Genomic DNA, 22,525 nt, shown 5'->3' with positions numbered 1-22,525 from the left:
AGCTCACTGTACTCTCCTCTCCTTTTATACATAAAAGTGATGTAAAGAAAGGTTAAAGAATGTCTATCAATGTTGCACTTTAAGTAAATGAGGAAGTAGAGAATTAAACCTAAAATTTTCCACTTCCATGGAGAATGGAGGAATTCACAGCAGGCCAATGTGTTTTGCTGGGTCTTGCTGGACACAGCTTAAAAAGCTGAAAAATGTTTTTTAAGAAACAGTAAATGTTACTTTCCCAACAAAGGTCTGTCTAGTCAAGGCTATGGTTTTTCCAGTGGTCATGTATGGATGTGAGAGTTGGACTGTGAAGAAAGCTGAGTGCCGAAGAATTGATGCTTTTGATCTGTGGTGTTGGAGAAGACTCTTGAGAGTCCCTTGGACTGCAAGGAGATCCAACCAGTCCATTCTAAAGGAGATCAGCCCTGGGTGTTGTTTGGAAGGAATGATGCTAAAGCTGAAACTCCAGTACTTTGGCCACCTCATACGAAGAGTAGACTCATTGGAAAAGACTCTGATGCTGGGAGACATTCAGGCAGGAGGAAAAGGGGATGGCAGAGGATGAAATGGCTGCATGGCATCACTGACTCGATGGACGTGAGTTTGAGTGAACTCCGGGAGATGGTGATGGACAGGGAGGCCTGGCATGCTGCAATTCATGGGGTCGCAAAGAGTTGGACATGACTGAGGGATGAACTGAACTGAAATGTATTCAACATTTGTTGACACAACATGGACTAAATATGCTAAAATTCTAAAGAGTGGAGGTTATTTCAATATTAGCCAAGGATCTACAGCTTCTTTTTCTCTGGGAATTTGCTGATTCATTGCATAATTTAATGATTCAGAATCCGGGCTCGGGCAAGCAGAGGACTACTGTTGTGACAGGAAGCAGCATAATCTGGGGGCTACCTGGTGCTGGAGACAAAACTAGAGTCTTGAGAGCCTCTCTCACACAGCACGTTTTCTCCTCAAATATCTGCCCAGTATATAAGCTGTGAAGAACAGGAGGCTAAAGAACTACATAAAAAGACTTGGAAAGCAGAGTCTTTCTCATTCTCTTGGGTGCTGAGCGACCAAAGAATCCAGGCTCTGAACTGAACTCTCTGAAAGCCCCTGTCATAGGGACAGAAAAATCAGAGGTGGACTGGGTGCTACCAAAACTGCAACCCACACTTATTACAGCTCAGTTTTAGGTTATATTTAGATGTTTGAGTGATATACACCCCTTCCCCCTATCTGCCTAGCAAATCAAAGGGTAAATCCTTTCAGGTATTAGAAAATGTATCAGGAGTATCTTACTTTTTCATATATAATTAATAGCATTCAATAAAACATGACATGACATTTGACAAGTTAGGATAACATGACAAATGACCAAAGTGAAAAAAAGAGATAAGAGAATGCAGAGACACACATGATAGAAATGAATAAGGATTTTAACTACGATCAGTGTATTTAGGGGAAAAGAGAGAAGGGGAGAATATACAGGTAAAAAAATGAAAAAATTAACAAAAATCATAAACAAATAAAAATAGCAATGGAACCATCGCCAACCTAAAATAAAATGTCCAGGATTAAAAAGTGAATGAATAAGTCAAACAAATTTTAGATAGAACTTAGAATATAGTGATTTAGAGGAGTCCTAAAGATGAGAGATGAGAAGGAAAATAAAGAGTAGGAGAGGGAGAAGAGATACACAGACTGAGAGACAGAACTGCAGAAGTCATAGTTGAACATATAATAATAGAGAATTTCTTTTAATATAAACAAGAGTATGAAAACCCCCACTCCTAGTAAAGCTGTTGAAAATCAAAATGAAAAAGGAAAACCTGAAATAATAGCAGATTTATTTAATACGAAAGGAAGAAAAAAAAGAGAGAGAGAAAGGAACATAAAGCATGTGGATCAATTAAAAGCAAATGGCAGATACCAATACATCAATATCAGTAATTGCATTTACAGTGAATGGATTAAGATAAAACAAAACTGATGCAAATGTTACTTGCAAAACGATCACCTTATATTATGAAAACAAAGAAAGGTTGAAAGTAAAATGCTGGAAAAAAATGTACTAACTATAAGAAAACTGGAGTAACTTTATTGATGTCCCAGAAAGGAGACTTTAAGAAAAGATACACTAACTGACAGTAGTGCTGAGAGGGCATCAGAGGGCAGACAGACTGAAACCACAATCACAGAAACTAGCCAACCTGATCACATGGACCACAGCCTTGTCTAACTCAGTGAAACTAAGCCATGCTGTATAGGGCCAACCAAGATGGACAGGTCATGGTGGAGAGTTCTGACAAAATGTGGTCCACTGGAGAAGGGAATGGCAAACCACTGCAGTATTCTTGCCTTGACAACCCCATGAACAGTATGAAAAAGCAAAAACATAGGACACTGAAAGATGAATTCCCCAGGTCAGTAGGTGCCCAATTTGTTACTGGAGATCAGTGGAGAAATAACTCCAGAAAGAATGAAGGTAGGGAGCCAAGGCAAAAACAACACCCATTTGTGGATGTGACTGGTGATAGAAGCAACGTCCAATGGTGTAAAGAGCAATATTGCCTAGGAACCTGGAATGTTAGGTCCATGAATGAAGGGAAATTGGAAATGGTCAAACAGGAGATGGCAACAGTGAACGTCGACATTCTAAGAATCGGTGAACTAAAATGGACTGGAATAGGTGAATGTAACTCATATGACCATTATATCTACTACTGTGGGGAGGAATCACTTAGAAGAAATGGAGTAACCATCATAGTCAACAAAAGAGTCTGAGATGCAGTACTTGGGTGCAATCTCAAAAACAACAGAATGATCTCTCTGTTCGTTTCCAAGGCAAACCATTCAATATCACGGTAATCCAAGTCCATGCCCCAACCAGTAATGCTAAAGAAGCTGAAGTTGAATGGTTCTATGAAGACCTACATGACTTTTTAGAACTAACACCCAAAAAAAGATGTCCTTTTCATTATAGGGGACTGGAATGCAAAAGTATGAAGTCAAGAAACACCTGGAGTAACAGGCAAATTTGATCTTGGAGTACAGAATGAAGCAGGGCAAAGGCTAAGAGAGTTTTGCCAAGAGAACACACTGATCATAGCAAACACCCTCTTCCAACAACACAAGAGAAGACTCTACACATGGACTTCACCAGATGGCTGACACCGAAATCAGATTGATTATATTTTTGCAGCCAAAGATGGAGAAGCCCTATACAGGCAGCAAAAACAAGAACAGTAGCTGGCTGTGGCTCAGATCATGAACTCCTTATTTCCAAATTCAGTCTTAAGTTGAAGAAAGTGGGGAAAACCACTAGACCATTCAGGCATGACCTAAATCAAATCCCTTATGACTATACAGTGGAAGTGAGAAATAGATTTAAGGGACTAGATCTGATAGAGTGCCTGATGAACTATGGACAGAGGTTCGTGACACTGTACAGGAGACAGGAATCAAGACCATCCCCAAGAAAAAGAAATACAAAAAAGGAAAATGGCTCTCTGAGGAGGCCTTACAAATAGCTGTGAAAAGAAGAGAAGCAAAAAGCAAAGGAGATAAGGAAAGATATACCCATGTGAATGCAGGATGTCAAAGAATAGCAAGGAGAGATAAGAAAGCCTTCCTCAGAGATCAGTGCAAAGAAACAGAGGAAAACAACAAAATGGGAAAGACTAGAGATCGCTTCAAGAAAATTAGAGATAAAGGGAACATTTCATGAAAAGATGAGGTCAATAAAAGAAATGGTATGGACCTAACAGAAGTAGAAGATATTAAGAAGCGGTGGGAAGAATAAACAGAAGAACTGTACAAAAAAAGATCTTCATGACCAGATAATCACGATGGTGTGTGATCACTGACCTAGAGCCGGACATCCTGGAATGTGAAGTAGAGTGGGCCTTAGGGAGCATCACTACGAACAAAGCTAGTGGAGGTGATGGAATTCCAGTTGAGTTATTTCAAATCCTGAAAGATGATGCTGTGAAGGTGCTGCACTCAATATGCCAGCAAATTTGGAAAACTCAGCAGTGGCCACAGGACTGCAAAAGGTCAGTTTTCATTCCAATCCCAAAGAAAGGCAATGCAAAAGAATGCTCAAACTACCACACAATTGCACTCATCTCACACGCTAGTATAGCAATGCTCAAAATTCTCCAAGCCAGGCTTCAGCAATACATGAACCATGAAATTCCAGAGGTATAAGCTGGTTTTAGAAAAGGCAAAGGAACAAGAGATCAAATTGCCAACATCTGTTGGATCGTTGAAAAAGCAAGAGAGTTCCAGGAAAACATCTATTTCTGCTTCATTGACTATGCCAAAGCCTTTGACTGTGTGGATCACAATAAACTGTGGAAAATTCTTCAAGAGATGGGAATACCAGACCACCGAACCTGCCTCTTGAGAAACCTGTATGCAGGTCATAAAGCAACAGTTAGAACTGGACATGGAACAACAGACTGGGTCCAAATAAGAAAAGGACTACATCATGGCTGTATATTGTTATCCTGCTTATTTAACTTATATACAGAGTACCTCATGAGAAATGCTGGGCTAGATGAAGCACAAGGTGGAATCAAGATTGCTGGGAGACAAAGCAATCACCTCAGATATGCAGATGACATAACCCGTATGGCAGAAAGTGAAGAAGAACTAAAGAGCCTCTTGATGAAAGTGAAAGAGGAGAGTGAAAAGTTGGCTTAAAGCTCAACATTCAGAAAACTAAGATCATGGCATCCGGTCTCATCACTTCATGGCAAATAGATATGGAAACAGTGGAAACAGTGGCTGACTTTATTTTGGGGGCTCCAAAATCACGGCAGATGGTGACTGCAGCCATGAAATTAAAAGACACTTGCTCCTTGGAAGGAAAGTTATAATCAACCTAGACAGCATATTAAAAAGCAGAGACATTACTTTGCCAACAAAGGTCCATCTAGTCAAAGCTATGGTTTTTCTAGTAGTCATGTGTGGATGTGAGAGTTGGACTGTAAAGAAAGTTGAGCAACAGAGAATTGATTCTTTTGAACTGTGGTGTTGGAGAAGACTCTTGAGAGTCCCTTGGACTGCAAGGAGAGCCAACCAGTCCATCCTAAAGGAGATCAGTCCTGAGTGTTCACTGGAAGGACTGATGCTGAAGCTGAAACTCCAATATTTTGGCCACCTGATGTGAAGAGCTGAATCATTTCAAAAGACCCCGATGCTGAGAAAGATAGGGGGCAGAAGGAGAAGGGGATGACAGAGGATGAGATTGCTGGATGGCATCACTGACTCAATGGACATGAGTTTGGGTAAACTTTGGGAGTTGGTGGTGGACAGGGCAGCCTGGCATGCTACAGTCCATCGGGTCGCAAAGAGTTGGACACAACTGAGCAATTGAACTGAACTGAACTGAACACTAATTGAATTAAAGAGGGAATTTTCAAGATTATAATGAGATGCACCCTTAATAAAGATACAGACATCAAAATTCAAGAAAGGTAACAGAACATATTTTGAAATATACTTGACAGAATGAAAAGAAGAAATATGCAAAATCACAATCAAAATGGGGGATTTTTACTGTATCTTTTTCAATAGCATACAAACCAGACATACAAAAAACAAAGAATACAGTAGATGTACAACAAAGTAATCAGCACATTTAACTAAGTAACACATAGAGCAATGCACCCAACAATGCAAGAGTTCACATTATTGTAAATGCACTAGGAACATTTATCAAAAATGACCACATAATAGGACAAAATATTTCACTCTTTGAATACATACAGAGTATTTACTCTGACCACATGGAATAAAATTAAGAATTAAAAAGAAAATATTGTTAGCCATCCCTATTTTGGGAAATTCAGCAACACCCTTCCAAAAAACACCTGAGTCTGGGAATAAATTTAAAATTTACCAAATATTGTGAAATAATGATAATAAAAATACAATAATAATGATAATAAACACAAAATAATGATATTATCATAAATTCTTCTAATGAAACTCAAGTAGGGCCTAAGGGACATTTATACCCTAGATTTAGTGAAGAGGAAAGACCGAAAGTGAAAAAAAATGTAAGCTTCAATTAAGAAACTAGGAGATAAGAAAAAAATATAGAATGTTGGGGTTAATTAAAAAAGGAATAATAATGAATGGAAAAGAAGTTAAGTATAAGATGGAAAACATAGGAAAAAACCCTTTAAACATGGCTCATTGAAAATTGATGAACACTGATCAATACCAATGAAGAGCAGAGAGTAAATGAAGTTAACAATACCAAGAATGAAAAGGGACATCACTACAAATCATACAGATTTTTTGGTCATAGTTTTTGTGTTGTTGTTTGTTTTTGGCTGTGCTGTGGCTCGGGGGATCTTAGTTCCCAGGTCAGGGATTGAACCTGGACCCATGACAGTGAAAGTCCAGAGATTTAACCCCTGGATTGCATAGCTTTATTAATAAAATTTATACATTTCATGTGGATAAGTACACAAAAAGTGTCAATTTCTCCACAGCCTTGCAAACACGTAGGTATCTTTAAAAAAAAAAAACAAAACACAGTCATTCTGACATGTGTGAGATGATATCTCTTTCTGGTTTTGATTTACATTTCCCTGATGATTGACAATGTCAACCATTTTTCATACACCCACTGGCCATTTGTATGTCTTCTTTAGAGAACTGTCTATTCAAGCCCCTGGCCAATTTTTCAAATGAGTTATTAGGTTTTGGATTTTTTTTTCTTGAGTTGCAGGAATTCCTTATTTGTTTGGAAATTAATACCTTATATAATTTGTGCTAGCTTGCTTTTTCACTCTGTTGATGTTTCCTTTGGCTTGAAGAAGATTTTTAGTTTGATATATTCCCACTTGTCTATTTTTGCTTTGTTGCCTGTACTTTTGACATCATATCCATGAAATCATGAAGCAATGTGTTTTTATTTTGTGATGAAGCTATCACATATCTAAAATGTAATTTTTATCTGGCGATGATATTATACAATCACACATAGTAAAATAATTTCAGATAAATAAATGAATTCAAAATTAGGTTTTGAATATTCTTTAGTGGAACTGTAAAATTATTTGCAGAAAATAAAACTTGATTCAATATTATTTTGAGATTAAGAATGGCATATGAAGCATTTCATTAAAGGCATTATAGATTTGATAACATACCCCCCCATTCACATATTAACCTTAAACATATATGCAAAAAATGGGGGAAATATTTACAAAAATATTTAAGAAAAAGTAAGTGATGTTTCTTTATAAGACTATAAAGAAAGCTGAGCACTGAAAAATTGATGCTTTTGAACTGTGGTGTTGGAGAAGACTCTTGAGAGTCCCTTGGACTGCAAGGAGATCCAACCAGTCCATCTTAAAGGAGATCAGTCCTGAGTGCTCATTGGAAGGACTGATGCTGAAGCTGACACAACTGAGTGACTGAACTGAAGTGATGTTGGTTTATAAAGGATTCCTATAAATAAATAAAAAATTTTAAAACAGTCTAGAGGAAAAAAAATATTGTCATGAAAGATATCATAAAACTGTAATATAGGAAAGAAGATAATATTTTTGTATACAGTGTTTGTGAAAGTCGCTCACTCATGTCCAACTCTTTACGACCGCATGGAGTATACAGTCCATGGAATTCTCCAGGCCAGAATACTGGAGTGGGTAGCCTTTCCCTTCTCCAGGGGTCTTCCCAAGCCAGGGATCGCACCTAGGTTTCCCACATTGCAGGCAGATTCTTTACCTGCTGAGTCATCAGGGGAGCCCAAGAATACTGGAGTGAGTAGCCTATCCCTTCTCCAGTGGATCTTCCTGACCCAGGAATCAAACCGGGGTCTCCTGCATTGTAGGCAGATTCTTTTTACCAGCTTAGATACCAGGGAAGCCCTAATGTGGATTTAAAAAAAAAAAAAAAAAAGCACAATGCATGTTCTTATGTCAAGACTATGAAGAGAATAATACTCTTTTAAAATTAATTATTTATTTGGTTGTCCTGGGTCTTAGTTGCAGCATGCAAATTCTTACTTGTGGGATCAAAAGAAAAAAAATTGTAACTACATGTGGTGATGGATATCACTGTATGCGTGGTGATGATTTACCAATATGTCCCTTATGATTATATAGTGGAAGTTAGAAATAGATTTAAGGGCCTATATCTGATAGATACAGTGCCTGATGAACTATGAAATGAGGTTCATGACATTGTACAGGAGACAGGGATCAAGACCATCCCCATGGAAAAGAAATGCAAAAAAGCAAAATGGCTGTCTGGGGAGGCCTTACAAATAGCTGTGAAAAGAAGAGAAGTGAAAAGCAAAGGAGAAAAGGAAAGATATAAGAATCTGAATGCAGAGTTCCAAAGAATAGCAAGAAGAGATAAGAAAGCCTTCCTCAGAGATCAATGCAAAGAAATAGAGGAAAACAACAGAATAGGAAAGACTAGAGATCTCTTCAAGAAAATTAGAGATACCAAGGGAACATTTCATGAAAAGATGGGCTCGATAAAGGACAGAAATGGTATGGACCTAACAGAAGCAGAAGATATTAAGAAGAGATGGCAAGAATACACAGAAGAACTGACAAAAAAGATCTTCACGACACAGATAATCACGATGGTGTGATCACTGACCTAGAGCCAGACATCCTGGAATGTGAAGTCAAGTGGGCCTTAGAAAGCATCACTACGAACAAAGCTAGTGAAGGTGATGGAATTCCAGTTGAGCTATTTCAAATCCTGAAAGATGATGCTGTGAAAGTGCTGCACTCAATATGCCAGCAAATTTGGAAAACTCAGCAGTGGCCACAGGACTGCAAAAGGTCAGTTTTCATTCCAATCCCAAAGAAAGGCCATGCCAAAGAATGCTCAAACTACCTCACAGTTGCACTCATCTCACACGCTAGTAAAGTAATGCTCAAAATTCTCCAAGCCAGGCTTCAGCAATATGTGAACCGTGAACTTCCTGATGTTCAAGCTGGTTTTAGAAAAGGCAGAGGAACCAGAGATCAAATTGCCAACATCGCTGGATCATCAAAAAAGCAAGAGAGTTCCAGAAAAACATCTATTTCTGCTTTATTGACTGTGCCAAAGCCTTTGACTGTGTGGATCACAATAAACTGTGGAAAATTCTGAAAGAGATGGGAATACCAGACCACTGATCTGTCTCTTGAGAAATTTGTATGCAGGTCAGGCAGCAACAGTTAGAACTGGACATAGAATAACAGACTGGTTCCAAATAGGAAAAGGAGTACATCAAGGCTGTATATTGTCACCCTGCTTTTTTAACTTATATGCAGAGTACATCATGAGAAACACTGGACTGGAAGAAACACAAGCTGGAATCAAGATTGCTGGGAGAAATATCAGTCACCTCAGATATGCAGATGACACCATCCTTATGGCAGAAAGTGAAGAGGAACACAAAAGCCTCTTGATGAAAGTGAAAGTGGAGAGTGAAAAAGTTGGCTTAAAGCTCAACATTCAGAAAACGAAGATCATGGCATCCGGTCCCATCACTTCATGGGAAATAGATGGGGAAACAGTGGAAACAGTGTCAGACTTTATTTTTTTGGGCTCCAAAATCACTGCAGATGGTGACTGCAGCCATGAAATTAAAAGACGCTTACTCCTTGGAAGGAAAGTTATGACCAACCTAGATAGCATATTCAAAAGCAGAGACATTACTTTGCCAACAAAGGTTCGTCTAGTCAAGGCTATGGTTTTTCCTGTGGTCATGTATGGATGTGAGAGTTGGACTGTGAAGAAGGCTGAGTGCTGAAGAATTGTGTTGGAGAAGACTCTTGAGAGTCCCTTGGACTGCAAGGAGATCCCACCAATCCATTCTGAAGGAGATAAGCCCTGGGATTTCCTTGGAAGGAATGATGCTAAAGCTGAAACTCCAGTACTTTGGCCACCTCATGGGAAGAGTTGACTCATTGGAAAAGACTCTGATGCTGGGAGGGATTGGGGGCAGGAGGAAAAGGGGACGACAGAGGATGAGATTGCTGGATGGCATCACTGACTCGATGGACGTGAGTCTGGGTGAACTCCGGGAGTTCGTGATGGACAGGGAGGCCTGGCGTGCTGCGTTTCATGGGGTCGCAAAGAGTCGGACACGACTGAGCGACTGAACTGAACTGAAGAAAAACATAAACACTATGTTTTACACTTAGAACTAATATAATGTTACAAGAATTACATCTCAATTAAAAATTTTAACAAACAAGATTGGAATATGTAGATAAAAATTAATTTCATCCTTACCTCATTTAGGCTTCTCTGGTGGCTCAGACAGTAAAGAATCTGACTGCAGTGTGGGAGACTCACTTGTGATACCTAGGTTGGGATGAGCCCCTGGAGAAGGGAATGGAAACCCATTCCAGTATTCTAGCCTGGAGAATTCCGTGGACAGAGGAGCCTGGCAGGCTACAGTCCATGCAGACACAAAGAGTCGGACACTAGCATTTTCACTTAATGTCATTTTGTGGACCCAAACTAAACTCATCACTTAGATTTTAAAATATCAAATCTCACTGGATCCTACAGGGTTGGGACAGACACACAGAAACATACAGTAAATCACCTGCACACCAGATATAGGCTTCCTCCTTTGGAGAGCATGAGTTGTAATTCCAAGGGTCAGAAGGACACTGCCAGAGAGAGGTGTCAGTTTTCTGACACCGGATTCCATCCACCCACTGGGGTCTAGAACCTTCTCTAAGAGCAACAGAAGAGTTGAGGGTTCCACTGTCCCCACAGCCAAGCTGTCTGCAGATCACGGACACAGTGATGTCTTCCATGGGGCTGCGGCAGACACTGCCCCAGGTCCCGTTGTAGAAAACTTCCAGCCACCCAGCACACTGCTGGTCCTCACTCACCATCCTGAGGGCCAGGAACTCTAAGGTTGAAAGAGAGGAAACAGGACACAATGAAAACTTTGCTGCATGTTCTAGGTTTTCCTTTCTTCTAGAAATGGTAAACATTCATCTCTGACCTTGTTCAAGAGATACCCACTAGATGACAAGACTGACATTGCCTCCCTTTTAACTGACTTTGTCCATTTGTATCTGTCTTTCTATTTCTACCACAATGGTGTAGTGGATATGAACTGAGAGGAAGACCAAACTGTGTGGGCGCTAGTCAGGGAGGGACAGCTGAATTCTGCTTCCTAACAAAATCTTTGAAGAGTATGTTAAGGGATGTGATGTGGATATTAGGGAGATAGGCAGAATAATTAACCCAAAATGTCCACATCCCAATCTCTGCAATCTGTGAATATGTTACCATAGCTGAGAAAAAGGATTTACAGATGTGATTAAGATAAGGACCTTGGGATGGTGAGATTAAGCTAGAATATTGTATGAACAATGTGAGCCCAGTCTGAGCACATCCTTAGACCCACTATCCTTAAACATGGAATACATTTCTTAGCTCTGCCTAGAGAGAGAAATGTGACTCTGGATAATATCTGGAGGCCTGTAGCATTGCTGGTCTGATAATGGATGAAGGAGGCTGTGAACCAAGGGATGTAGGCAGTTTCTAGAAGCTTGAGAATTCCATGGACAGAGGGGCAGGGCAGGATACAGTCCATGGGATCGCAAAGAGTCAGACACGACTGTGGGACTAACTTTCTTTTTTTTTTATCTAGAAGATTGAAAAGACAAGAAATAGATTCTCCCCCAGAGCCGCAGAAGTGATGCAGCCCTGCTGAAGCCTTGATCCAGGCCCAGGGAGATCCCTGCTGGACATGTAAGCTACAGAAGTGTAAGGAAATAAATACATGTTGTTGTAACCCACTAATTGGTAAATTGTTACTGAAGCAAAAGGAAACTATTACTATGGATTTAAAACTTTTGTATGTAACTGGAGAGAGCCCTGCTTTCAAGAAAAACTGTAAAAAACGGCTCTGCCAGGAAACACTGCTGAGAAGAAAGGACCAGATCCTCAGCTGCTGCGGGAGGAAGTGAAAGCACCTCGTCTTCACGTCTGCTGGAAAGACAGGCTCCATGGGAGGAAGCCTCCTTCTCTGGTCCTTTAGGCATCTCTCCCTCAGGGCTCAGACCCCGTTCTCCAGGGCCCCACCCCTCCCCCACCTGTGGACAGTGCGCAGCGCAGACCTGAGCAGATGACCCCCGCGTCCTGCTTGTGTCTGCAGTCGTGCCGCCCCCAGCCCCGGGAAGGGCACTTCCACACTTGGGACTCCTTTCCTGTGCAGTTCAAGTTGTCCAACCAGATGGGCCCTGATCCTGCCCCGAAGTGAGCAGACCCCACGGCATTGAGGGCTTCTCCACAGCCCAGCTGCCTGCACACCACGCGGGCATCGTCCAGGTCCCAGCCGTCATCACAGATGGTGCCCCAGGAACCCTGGTCGAGGATCTCCACTCTCCCGGCGCAGGGACCGCCCCCGTCCACCAGGCGGAGCTGCCTGCTGTCTGAGGAGAGAAAAATGGGACAATGGGACGTCGACCTGGGGAATGAAAAGGGTCTTCTGTTCTGTGGGACCCTCACCTGAGCAGTAGGGGGCGCTCTCCTCGGAGGCCGCAGAGCCTGCAGGTTGAGACACGGAGTCGTTGCACTGGGAAAGCACCTGGATCTGGTTTCCTAAAGAAACAACAATGATCAGAAGTCTGGAAGGGTTGGAGAACAGGAAACTGAATTAAGGGAAATGATGACCTGGTTAGTTAGTTAGTTCAGTCACTCAGTCGTGTCCGACTCTTTGCAACCCCATGAACCGCAGCACACAAGGCCTCTTTGTCCATCACCAACTCCCGGAGTCCACCCAAACCCATGTCCATCCAGTCAGTGACACCATCCAACCATCTCCTCCTCTGTCATCCCCTTCTCCTCCTGCCCTCAATCTTTCCCAGCATCAGGGTCTTTTCACATGATAGAGTTCTTCACATCAGGTGGCCAAAGTACTGGAGTTTCAGCTTCATCAGTCCTTCCAATGAACACCCAGGACTGATCTCCTCTAAGATGGACTGGTTGGATCTCCTTGCAGTGCAAGGGACTCTCAAGAGTCTTCTCCAACACCACAGTTCAAAAGCATCAATTCTCCATTGCTCAGCTTTCTTTATGGTCCAACTCTCATATAGCCATACATGACTACTGGAAAAACCATAGCCTTGACTAGACGGAACTTTGTTGACAAAGTATTGTCTCTGCTTTGTAATATGCTGTCTAGGTTGGTCATAACTTTCCTTCCAAGAAGTAAGTGTCTTTTAAGTTCTTGGCTGCAGTCACCACCTGCAGTGATTTTGTGGCCCAAAAAAATAAAGTCAGACACTGCTTTCATTGTCTCCCCATCCATTTGCCATGAAGTGATGGGAACAGATGCCATGATCTTAGTTTTCTGAATGTTGAGCTTTAAACCAACTTTTTCACTCTCCTCTTTCACTTTCATCAAGAGGCTCTTTAGTTCCTCTTCACTTTCTGCCATAAGGGTGGTGTCATCTCCATATCTGAGGTTATTGATATTTCTCCCAGCAATCTTGATTCCAGCTTGTGCTTCTTCCAACCCAGCGTTTCTCATGAGGTACTCTGCATATAAGTTAAATAAGCAGGATGACAATATACAGCCTTGAGGTACTCCTTTTCCTATTTGAATCCAGTCTGTTGTTCCATGTCCAGTTTTAACTGTTGCTTTATGACCTGCATACAGGTTTCTATAGAGGAAGGTTAGGTGGTCTGATATTCCCATCTCTTGAAGAATTTTCCACAGTTTATTGTGATCCACACAGTCAAAGGCTTTGGCATAGTCAATAAAGCAGAAATAGATGTTTTCCTGGAACTCCCTTGCTTTTTCAATGATCCAATAGATGTTGGCAATTTAATCTCTGGTTCCTCTGCCTTTTCTAAAACCAGCTTGAACATCTGGAAGTTCACGATTCACGTATTGCTGAAGCCTGGCTTGGAGAATTTTGAGCATTACTTTACTAGTGTGTGAGATGAGTGCAATTGTGTGGTAGTTTGAGCATTCTTTTGCATTGCCTTTCTTTGGGATTGGAATGAAAACTGCCATTTTCCAGTCCTGTGGCCACTGCTGAGTTTTCTAAATTTGCTGACATATTTTGTGCTGCACTTTCACAGCATCATCTTTTAGGATTTGAAATAGCTCAACTGGAGTTCCATCACCTCCACTAGTTTGTTAGTAGTGATGCTTCCTAAGGCCCACTTGACTTCTCATTCCAGGAGCTCTGGCTCTAGGTGAGTGTGAGTGATCACACCGTCATCAATATCCAGGTCGTGAAGATTTTTTTTGTACAGTTCTTCTGTGTATTCTTGCCATCTCTTCTTAATATCTTCTGCTTCTATTAGGTCCATATGATTTCTATCCATTATTGAGCCCATCTTTGCATGAAACGTTCCCTTGGTATCTCTAATTTTCTTGAAGAGATCTCTAGTCTTTCCCATTTTGTTGTTTTCCTCTATTTCCTTGCATTGATTGCTGAGGAAGGCTTTCTTATTTCTCCTTGCTATTCTTTGGAACCCTGCATTCAAATGGGTATATCTTTCCTTTTCTCCTTTGCTTTTTGCTTCCCTTCTTTTCACACCTATTTGGAAGGCCTCCTCAGAGAGCCATTTTCCTTTTTTGCATTTCTTTTTTTGGGGGATGGTCTTGATTCCTGTCTCCTGTACAGTGTCACGAACCTCTGTCCATAGTTCATCAGGCACTCTGTCTATCAGATCTAGTCCCTTAAATCTATTTCTCACTTCCACTGTATAGTCATAAGGGATTTGATTTAGGTCATACCTGAATGGTCTAGTGGTTTTCCCCACTTTCTTCCATTTAAGACTGAATTTGGCAATAAGGAGTTCATGATCTGCAGTCAGCTCCCAGTCTTGTTTTGCTGCCTGTATAGAGCTTCTCCATCTTTGGCTGCAAAGAATATAATCAATCTGATTTCGGTGTTGACCATCTGGTGATGTCCATGTGTAGAGTCTTCTCTTGTGTTGTTGGAAGAGGATGTTTGCTATGAAAGCTGTGACCCAGCAGTAAAGTAATCATACTCTTATTGTTCACCTTCTCCGTGCAGAGTTTTCCTTCTGACAGTATCACAATTTTTGTTTTAACCCAAGTGTTGCTATAAGAATGAGTTAAGTAAGTTGTTGTATCCCTAAATCTATCCCTGTGCTGTGCTTAGTCGCTCAGTCATGTCAGACTGTTTGTGACCCCCATGGACTATAGCCCACCAGGCTCCTCTGCCCATAGGATTTTTCAAGCAAGAATATGTGGAGTGGGTTGCCATGCCCTCCTCCAGGGGATCTTCCCAATCCAGGGATCAAACCCAGGTCTCCTGCATTGCAGGCAGATTCTTTACCATCTGAGCCACCGGGAAGGCCAAATCTATCCCTAAGTAAAAGCAAAACAAAATTCTTTCTGAAGGATTTCTACAATTTCTTCAATGTCTAACTTTAAAACAAACACTTAAATAAAATAGATCTCGCGAAAAACAGAAAGGAAAAAGGAGACATTGGAAAGAATTTCCCAAATTTTTCAGCTGCTAGATTTACCTGACAGAGAATTTAAATAGCCACGATTAAAGTGTTTACAGAAATAATAGACAAAATGTGTATCTTTGCAGAGAAATAACAAAAGTGAAGTACTTCTAGAGCTGAAAAATGTGTTAGCTGAAATTAAGAACTAAAGAATAATAGTAGCTGTGCACTAGCTCAGCATAAGGTAGAAACATCACAGTGCAAGATCAGAGGATAGTCTTCAAACTAGAAATTCAGGTCACATGACAAGAGTTCTGGTTATATTGTTGTATAGAAGATTTTCCCCCAAAATTTAGCCCAGTTCAGTTCAGTCACTCATTCATGTCCAACTCTTTGTGACCCCATTGGCTGCAGCTCACCAGACTTCCCTGTCCATCACCAACTCCTGGAGCTTGCTCAAACTCATGTCCATCAAGTCGGTGATGCCATCCAACCATCTCATCCTCTGTCATCCCTTTCTTCTCCCACCCTCAATCTTACAGCATCAGGGTCTTTTCCAGTGAGTCAATTCTTCTCATCAGGTGGCCAAAGTATTGCAGCTTCAGCTTCAGAATCAGTCCTTCCAATGAATATTCAGGACTGATTTCCATTAGGATCCACTAGTTTGATCTCCTTGAAGTCCAGGGGACTCTGAACAGTCTTCTCCAACACCACAGTTCAAAAGCATCAATTCTTTGGAGCTCAGTCTTCCTTATGGTCCAACTCTTACATCCATACATGACTACTGGAAAAGCCATAGATTGACTAAATGGACAATTGTCAGCAAAGTAATGTCTCTGCTTTTTAATATTCTGTCTAGGTTTGTCGTAGCTTTTCTTCCAAGGGACAGATGTCTTTTAATTTCATGCCTGCAGTCACCATCTACAGTGACTTTGGAGCTCAAGAAAATAAAGTCTGTCACTGATTCCATTATTTCCCCATCTATTTGTCATGAAGTAATGGGGCTGGATGCCTTGATCTTAGTTTTTTGAATGTTGAGTTTTAAGCCAGCTTTTTCACTCTACTCTTTCACTTTCATCAAGAGGCTCTTCAGCTCCTCTTTGCTTTCTGCCATAAAGGTGGTGTCATCAGTGTATCTGAGGTTATTGATATTTCTCCTGGCAATCTTGATTCCAGCTCGTGCTTCACCCAGCCCAGCAGTTCACATGATGTACTCTGCATATAAGTTAAATAAGCAGGGTGACAATATACAGCCTTGACATACACCTTTCCCGGTTTGGAACCAGTCTCTATTTCCATGTCCAGTTCTAACTATTGCTTCTTGATCTGCGTACAGGAGGCAGGTCAGGTGGTCTGGTATTCCCATCTCTTTAAGAATCTTCCAGTTTGTCATGATCCACACAAAGGTTTGGCATGGTCAATAAAGCAGAATAGATGTTTTTCCGGAACTCTCTTGCTTTTTCTGTGATTCAACGGATGTTAGCAATTTGATCAATATGAAAAGGCAAAACTTTTAGCTGAAGAAAAAGAATATATACTTCATTTTGCTTATGACTTTGGGTCATTAATCAGAAAAAGACTCAGTTTGGCAGTCTTCCAGTGGGGTCTTTCAGTGCTGCAATTAGATGTCACCTGGGGCTGAAGTCATTTAAAGACTTGACTGAACTCTGGTTCTGTAAGGAAATTCCCAGAAGTGTCCTAAGGGTAAAGGAACATCATGGCTTCAACTTATTCCGAAAGATTTTACATATTCAGGAAGAAATGGGGCAGAAGGGGAATCGAGAAGGAAAGACACTCACACACACAGAGATTAAAGTGAAATATTGATACTAACATTTAGAAACCCAGGTAAAGGTCATAAAGAAATTTTTATATAACTTTCCCAACATTTTAATGTCTCAAATGATATCAAAATTTTAAAAATTAAAAGGTGAAAACAACTCAAAGAGAATTCATTGCCAGGACACTTTCACAAAAATACTCATAACATCAAAAATAAAATAGCTAGGAGAAATCCTAGTAGAAGATGGGCAAAATCTCTGAGAGAAATTCAAGATATAACTGAATGGAGGGATGTATTATGTCAATGATTTGGAAAACTCAACATTGTCAGTGTCAATCATCCTCAAATTTCTTTGTCTCCTCTCAAATTTTTAAATCTAATCTCAGTGAAAATACCCTTAAGCTTTTCTTTTGGTGAAAATGACAAGCTGATTTCTAAATTCATACAAAATACAAGCAACCGAGAATGACCATCACAGTTGGTAAGAAAAGCAACAAAGTCAGAGGAGTTAATATAAAGTAACTCTTGTAAATTAAAATTATTAAGACTAACTACAAAGTTTGAAACTCTGGGAGATAGTGAAGGACACGGAAGCCTGGTGAGCTGTAGTTCATGGGGTCAGAGTCAGACATGCCTTAGCAATTGAACAACAACAATGACAAAGTTATGACAATTAAGAAAATGCAGTATTGGTGCAAGCATAGACAAATGATAACATGGAACAGAATAGAGAGTCTTAAAAAGCACAGACATACTTGCCCTTCTGCTTATGACGAAGGCGGCACTGAAGTGGGGAAAAGAGTCTTTTCAGAACAAGATTGACTCAATTGGATGTCCATATGAAACCTATCTAACACCAATATCAATCCCAGAAGGAATGCACAATTATATGTAAGAGAAAATACTAAAATTTCCATAAGACACTCTTGGAGAATGTTTTTATGATCTTGGAGTAGGCAAAAATTCTTTTTTAAAGGCTATAAGAAGCATTATATGTACAGGGAAAAGTTGGCAAGTTATGTTTCCATAAGATTAAGAAATGAGTTCATCAAAGGACACCACTGGATTAAGAAAAAGAAAATAAAAGACCAAGGGTTAAACATGGAAAGTAAGTAACACATATTTGCATCCAAAGACATTGTCATGGTAAGTAGTAGTATCATATCTGTAATAGTCAAGAACTGGAAACAACTCAGATTCATACTGTCAGTAGAATTGATTAGTACATGGCCATATGATCAAAGTCATACTTTACAGTAATAAAAAAAATAAAGTGCTACAATATACAATATCATGCTGCTGCTGCTGCAGCTAAGTCGCTTCAGTCATGTCCAACTCTGTGCAACCCCATAGACAGCAGCCCACCAGGCTCCCCTGTTCCCGGGATTCTCCAGGCAAGAACACTGGAGAGGGTTGCCATTTCCTTCTCCAATGCAAGAAAGTGAAAAGTGAAAGTGAAGCCACTCAGTCGTGTCCAAGTCTTCGCGATCCCATGGACTGCAGCCTACCAGGCTACTCCATCCATGAGATTTTCCAGCGAAGAGTACTGGAGTGGGGTGCCATCACCTTCTCCAACAACATCATGAGTGAATCCCAAACATAATTTTGAGTCTAAGAAATTAGATACAAAAGATGCAACATACTGCATCATTTTATATAAAGTTCAAAAATTGATAAAACTCTCTATGTTAGCAGAAGTTGGGTAAGCGCTTTTCCCTGTCGAGGAGAGGGGACGACAGTGACTGTGGGGCTGGGGACATTCTCTTTGTTGCTCTGGGTTGGGGTTCATACTGAGGTCTATACTTACTGCTCCTACATTGTTTTCTATGATTATAAGTAAGCAACAATGTAGCTTAAAAATATATTATTCCCCTTCACACTTCTTGCCCTGGCCTGAAAAATGAAGGAACAATGAGAAGATCCATATTTCACCATGAAATATCTGACTTTGAAGTCCATTTTCCCTCACTCTCTGCTCTTGGGGACATTTCACTCCAGGAGCATCCTGAGTACCAGTAGCCCTTCCCTGTCTCTTACCTGAGCAGATCACAGAGGCTGTGTTGCCATGGGAACAGTCAGGACCACCCAGGGCAGTCACAGGACAACTCCACAGGAAGGACTCAGCCCCTGAGCAGTGAAATCGGGCTGTTAGGATCTGATCACCTCCTTCCACCAAGTGTGGTCCTCTGGGGGTGGAGATGGCGACTCCACAGCCAAGCTGACGACAGACAACATTGGCATTGGCCAGACTCCAGTGGGAGGCACAGAGCACTCTCCATCGTCCAGAAATGTTCATCTCCACCTGCCCCTCACATTGAGAGGAGCCGTTTGTCATGAGCCGGACTTCTGAGTATGCTGGTAGGAGAAGACAGAGTTTCAGCAAAATCACATGACTTTCTCACCTGAACAAGGTGTTCACAGAGGTGAAAGGCCTGACCTGCATCTCACCTGAACAGACAACCTGAGCAGCTCCACTGTGGTGACAAGTGCCCGCTGGACAGGGCACTCTGGGGCAGACCCTGAGCTGAGGCTCCTCCCCCTCACACCTGAACTCTTCAGCCCAGACCCGGCCATCAGACTCTCTGAAGAGCTCATGTCCCAGGACAGACACAGCCTTGCCACACCCCAGCTCTGCACAGATGACCTGGGCAGTGGGGAGTGTGAAGTTCCCATCAGACACTGGGGTCCAGACTTCTCCAGAATGCACTTCTACTCGCCCTGAGCAGGGTCCATCCCCTCCAGCCAGATGCACAAATCCTAAGAGGAAACAACAAAACCAGTGAGTGTTCATGGTACTGACCTCAAACCACACATTACAGGCCGTGGTGTGAAAGTTTTTCTTTTTAAAAATGGAGCATGTAGAGAGCCTTTGACAGTTAGTGTCCTAATCGAATTTTCATCAGCAGGTTTCTGAAAAGAAATCCAGGAGGATTACAAGGTCAGTTTGGGATGGCTGAATCCCAAGAACATACACTTTGAGACTGATTAGAAATCTGAATTCCTAGGTCTAGGAGCCTAGAAACTACAGAGCACAATTCAGATCATTGGAATGGCTGAATGCTGGAAACACATCTTTTAGCATTGGTTGGAGAAGTGAATTTCTCATTTAGCAGCCTAGGACTTACAGATCCAAGGATAATGTGTAATATGCCAGCACTTAAAAGTAGAGATATGCAGAACAGAACCCACCCAGAGGAACATGGGCTATGATATGAGAGACCTAGCATCCAGACAAGCTTAGAAAGCTTTCCTGGAACTTGTTGGGCTAATATTCCGATCAGTTTTCTCTCCCAGGAGCTAGTCCTCAAGTGACTTAGGTGAGGGAAAGTCTTGAGGCTGGATCCATGAGGGGATGCCAACCTGTAGACGGGTGACGGCTCCAGAAAAGAAATATAGATGCTGTCACTAATTCGTGTTTATGTCATCACATGTTGTCTCTTCGATGGCAAAAATTCCATGAATTTCTTCAGTGACCTCAGTGGGAAAGAAGATGAGTTAAGAAAACTCAGAGAGTCATAGAGAGAGAGTCCCAGCCATCTCTCTTGAAATCCTAGGATTTGTCAAAGAACCTGGTAGAGTGTGTGTTCTCAGTGGGAGCTTACCAGACAGCTGAGTTTCCAGATCATCTCCTATTAAAGGTTTTTCTTCTGAAACAGGACTTATAGAAAATGCTAATTGATTTTAATACTATCATTGTACTAATTCTAACCACAGAAAAATATGCATTCTTCTCAAGCACAAATGGAATATTCTCCAGGCTAGGCTACAAATAAGTCTTAACAAATTCAAAAATATTAAAGTAATTCCAAGTATCTTTCATGACCATAATGGAATGGAAATAAAACGCAATAGTGGTAAGGAAACAGGAAATTCATGAATATATAAAAATTAAACCACACACTCCTATTTTAAGACTGTTTTCTCTACTTCTATTAAGAATGCCATTGGGATTTAGATAGGAATTGCATTAAATCTGTAGATCACTTTGACAAGTACAGGCATTTTAACAATATTACTTCTTCCAGGCCAGAAGCACAGAATGACTTTCCATTGATTAGATGGTCTTTAATTTCTTTCATGGATGTTTTACAATTCTAAAAGATGGCATGTTGAATGTTTCACAATTCTAAAAGGAGGAAGAAAAAGGAGAAGGAGGAGGAGGTGAACAAACAAGCTATAATTTGGAGAGTTCCAAGTTGAAAAAGCCTCAATATGGACAAAATATGTAAATATTTGTGGGAAACACTTGTTGGATAGGTTGTTAGCATATTGCATCGCCCTCTGCTCCTCCCATCTACCACTTAAGCTGCTATCCTTTTTCATTTCTCCCACTTCAGACAAGCAAATACAATTTTAAAAGACACAGATGAATGCAAAAGAAAATCAGAAAGGATAGCTACTGCTGTAGAAGTAGGGTGTAGGTGGGGTATATGGCAGGCAAGGTGGGATCAAGGAAGTTTTAAAACTAAAGGAGAGAAAAATAAAAGTTTTTTTTATTTTTATTAAAAATAAAGTTCATCATTTGGTCATCAGAGGAACACATTTTGAACAGAATGAAAATAACCCAATGAAAAAACTTTATTTGATTCATCAAGTATAATTCCCTGATTTTTAGATGTGTTCTGATTATTTATTTCTAAAGTTCTTACTGGTAAAGGACTGCTTAGTGATGCCCAACATCCAACCAAAAAATTATTAGAATTTCCAAAGGGGAAAAATGTAACCCATAACACATTTTAAAAAAATAATCATTTAAATCAGCTTCAGAAATTGCAGAAATTATTGAACTGGCTGAAGAGATCTTTAAACTACTAATATCAATATGCTTAATGAACAATAAAAATAAACATGGAGGAAAACTAGCAAAAATAAACAAATGAGACTTCTAAAACTGAAAAAATATAGTATTGGAATGAACAATTATTTGGATTAATTACACAAGAGACTAGACATTGCAGAATAAAAGAATTGGGAAGTAAAACACAGCAGTAGAGACTATCTAAACTGAACCAAAGAGAGTAAAAAGGCAGAAAAATATGAATGGAAACTCAATGGCATGTGGGATAATATAAAAATATATAAAATATGTGTATTTGGAGATTCAGAATAAGGGATGTGTAGAAAAATATTAAGAAAAGATAAATGAAATTTTTTCCAAAGTTATTGAAAACTATAAATCCACTGATTCAAAAAGCTAAACAAACCCCGAACAAGGTAATGAAATCATTCTCAGAAAACATGACAATGTAAATACTGAAATTCAGTGGTAAACAAACAAACAAAAATATCTTAAGAGCA

The 22,525-nt window shown here is 40.5% G+C and overlaps 2 protein-coding genes across 2 annotated transcripts in view; both read right to left on the bottom strand.

The window, feature by feature from the left end:
- The window catches only part of LOC102402808 (antigen WC1.1), a gene marked incomplete in the record, with an annotated part of 1,152,186 nt that overhangs the window by 183,311 nt on the left and 946,350 nt on the right, over positions 1-22,525 (bottom strand).
- The window catches only part of LOC112584726 (antigen WC1.1), a 62,744-nt gene that overhangs the window by 29,611 nt on the left and 10,608 nt on the right, over positions 1-22,525 (bottom strand). Inside the window, exons 3-7 of the mRNA XM_045165272.1 lie at positions 19,676-19,984; positions 19,265-19,582; positions 12,514-12,606; positions 12,123-12,437; positions 10,589-10,903 (exon numbers count right to left, since the gene is read on the bottom strand). Coding sequence (XP_045021207.1) covers positions 10,589-10,903; positions 12,123-12,437; positions 12,514-12,606; positions 19,265-19,582; positions 19,676-19,984 — 1,350 coding nt within the window. The remainder of the gene's footprint in view (positions 1-10,588; positions 10,904-12,122; positions 12,438-12,513; positions 12,607-19,264; positions 19,583-19,675; positions 19,985-22,525) is intronic.

Source organism: Bubalus bubalis, chromosome 4, assembly GCF_019923935.1.
Source record: "Bubalus bubalis isolate 160015118507 breed Murrah chromosome 4, NDDB_SH_1, whole genome shotgun sequence".
NCBI classification, from domain to species: Eukaryota; Metazoa; Chordata; class Mammalia; order Artiodactyla; family Bovidae; genus Bubalus; species Bubalus bubalis.
This window is presented reverse-complemented; position numbering and strand designations above follow the sequence as displayed.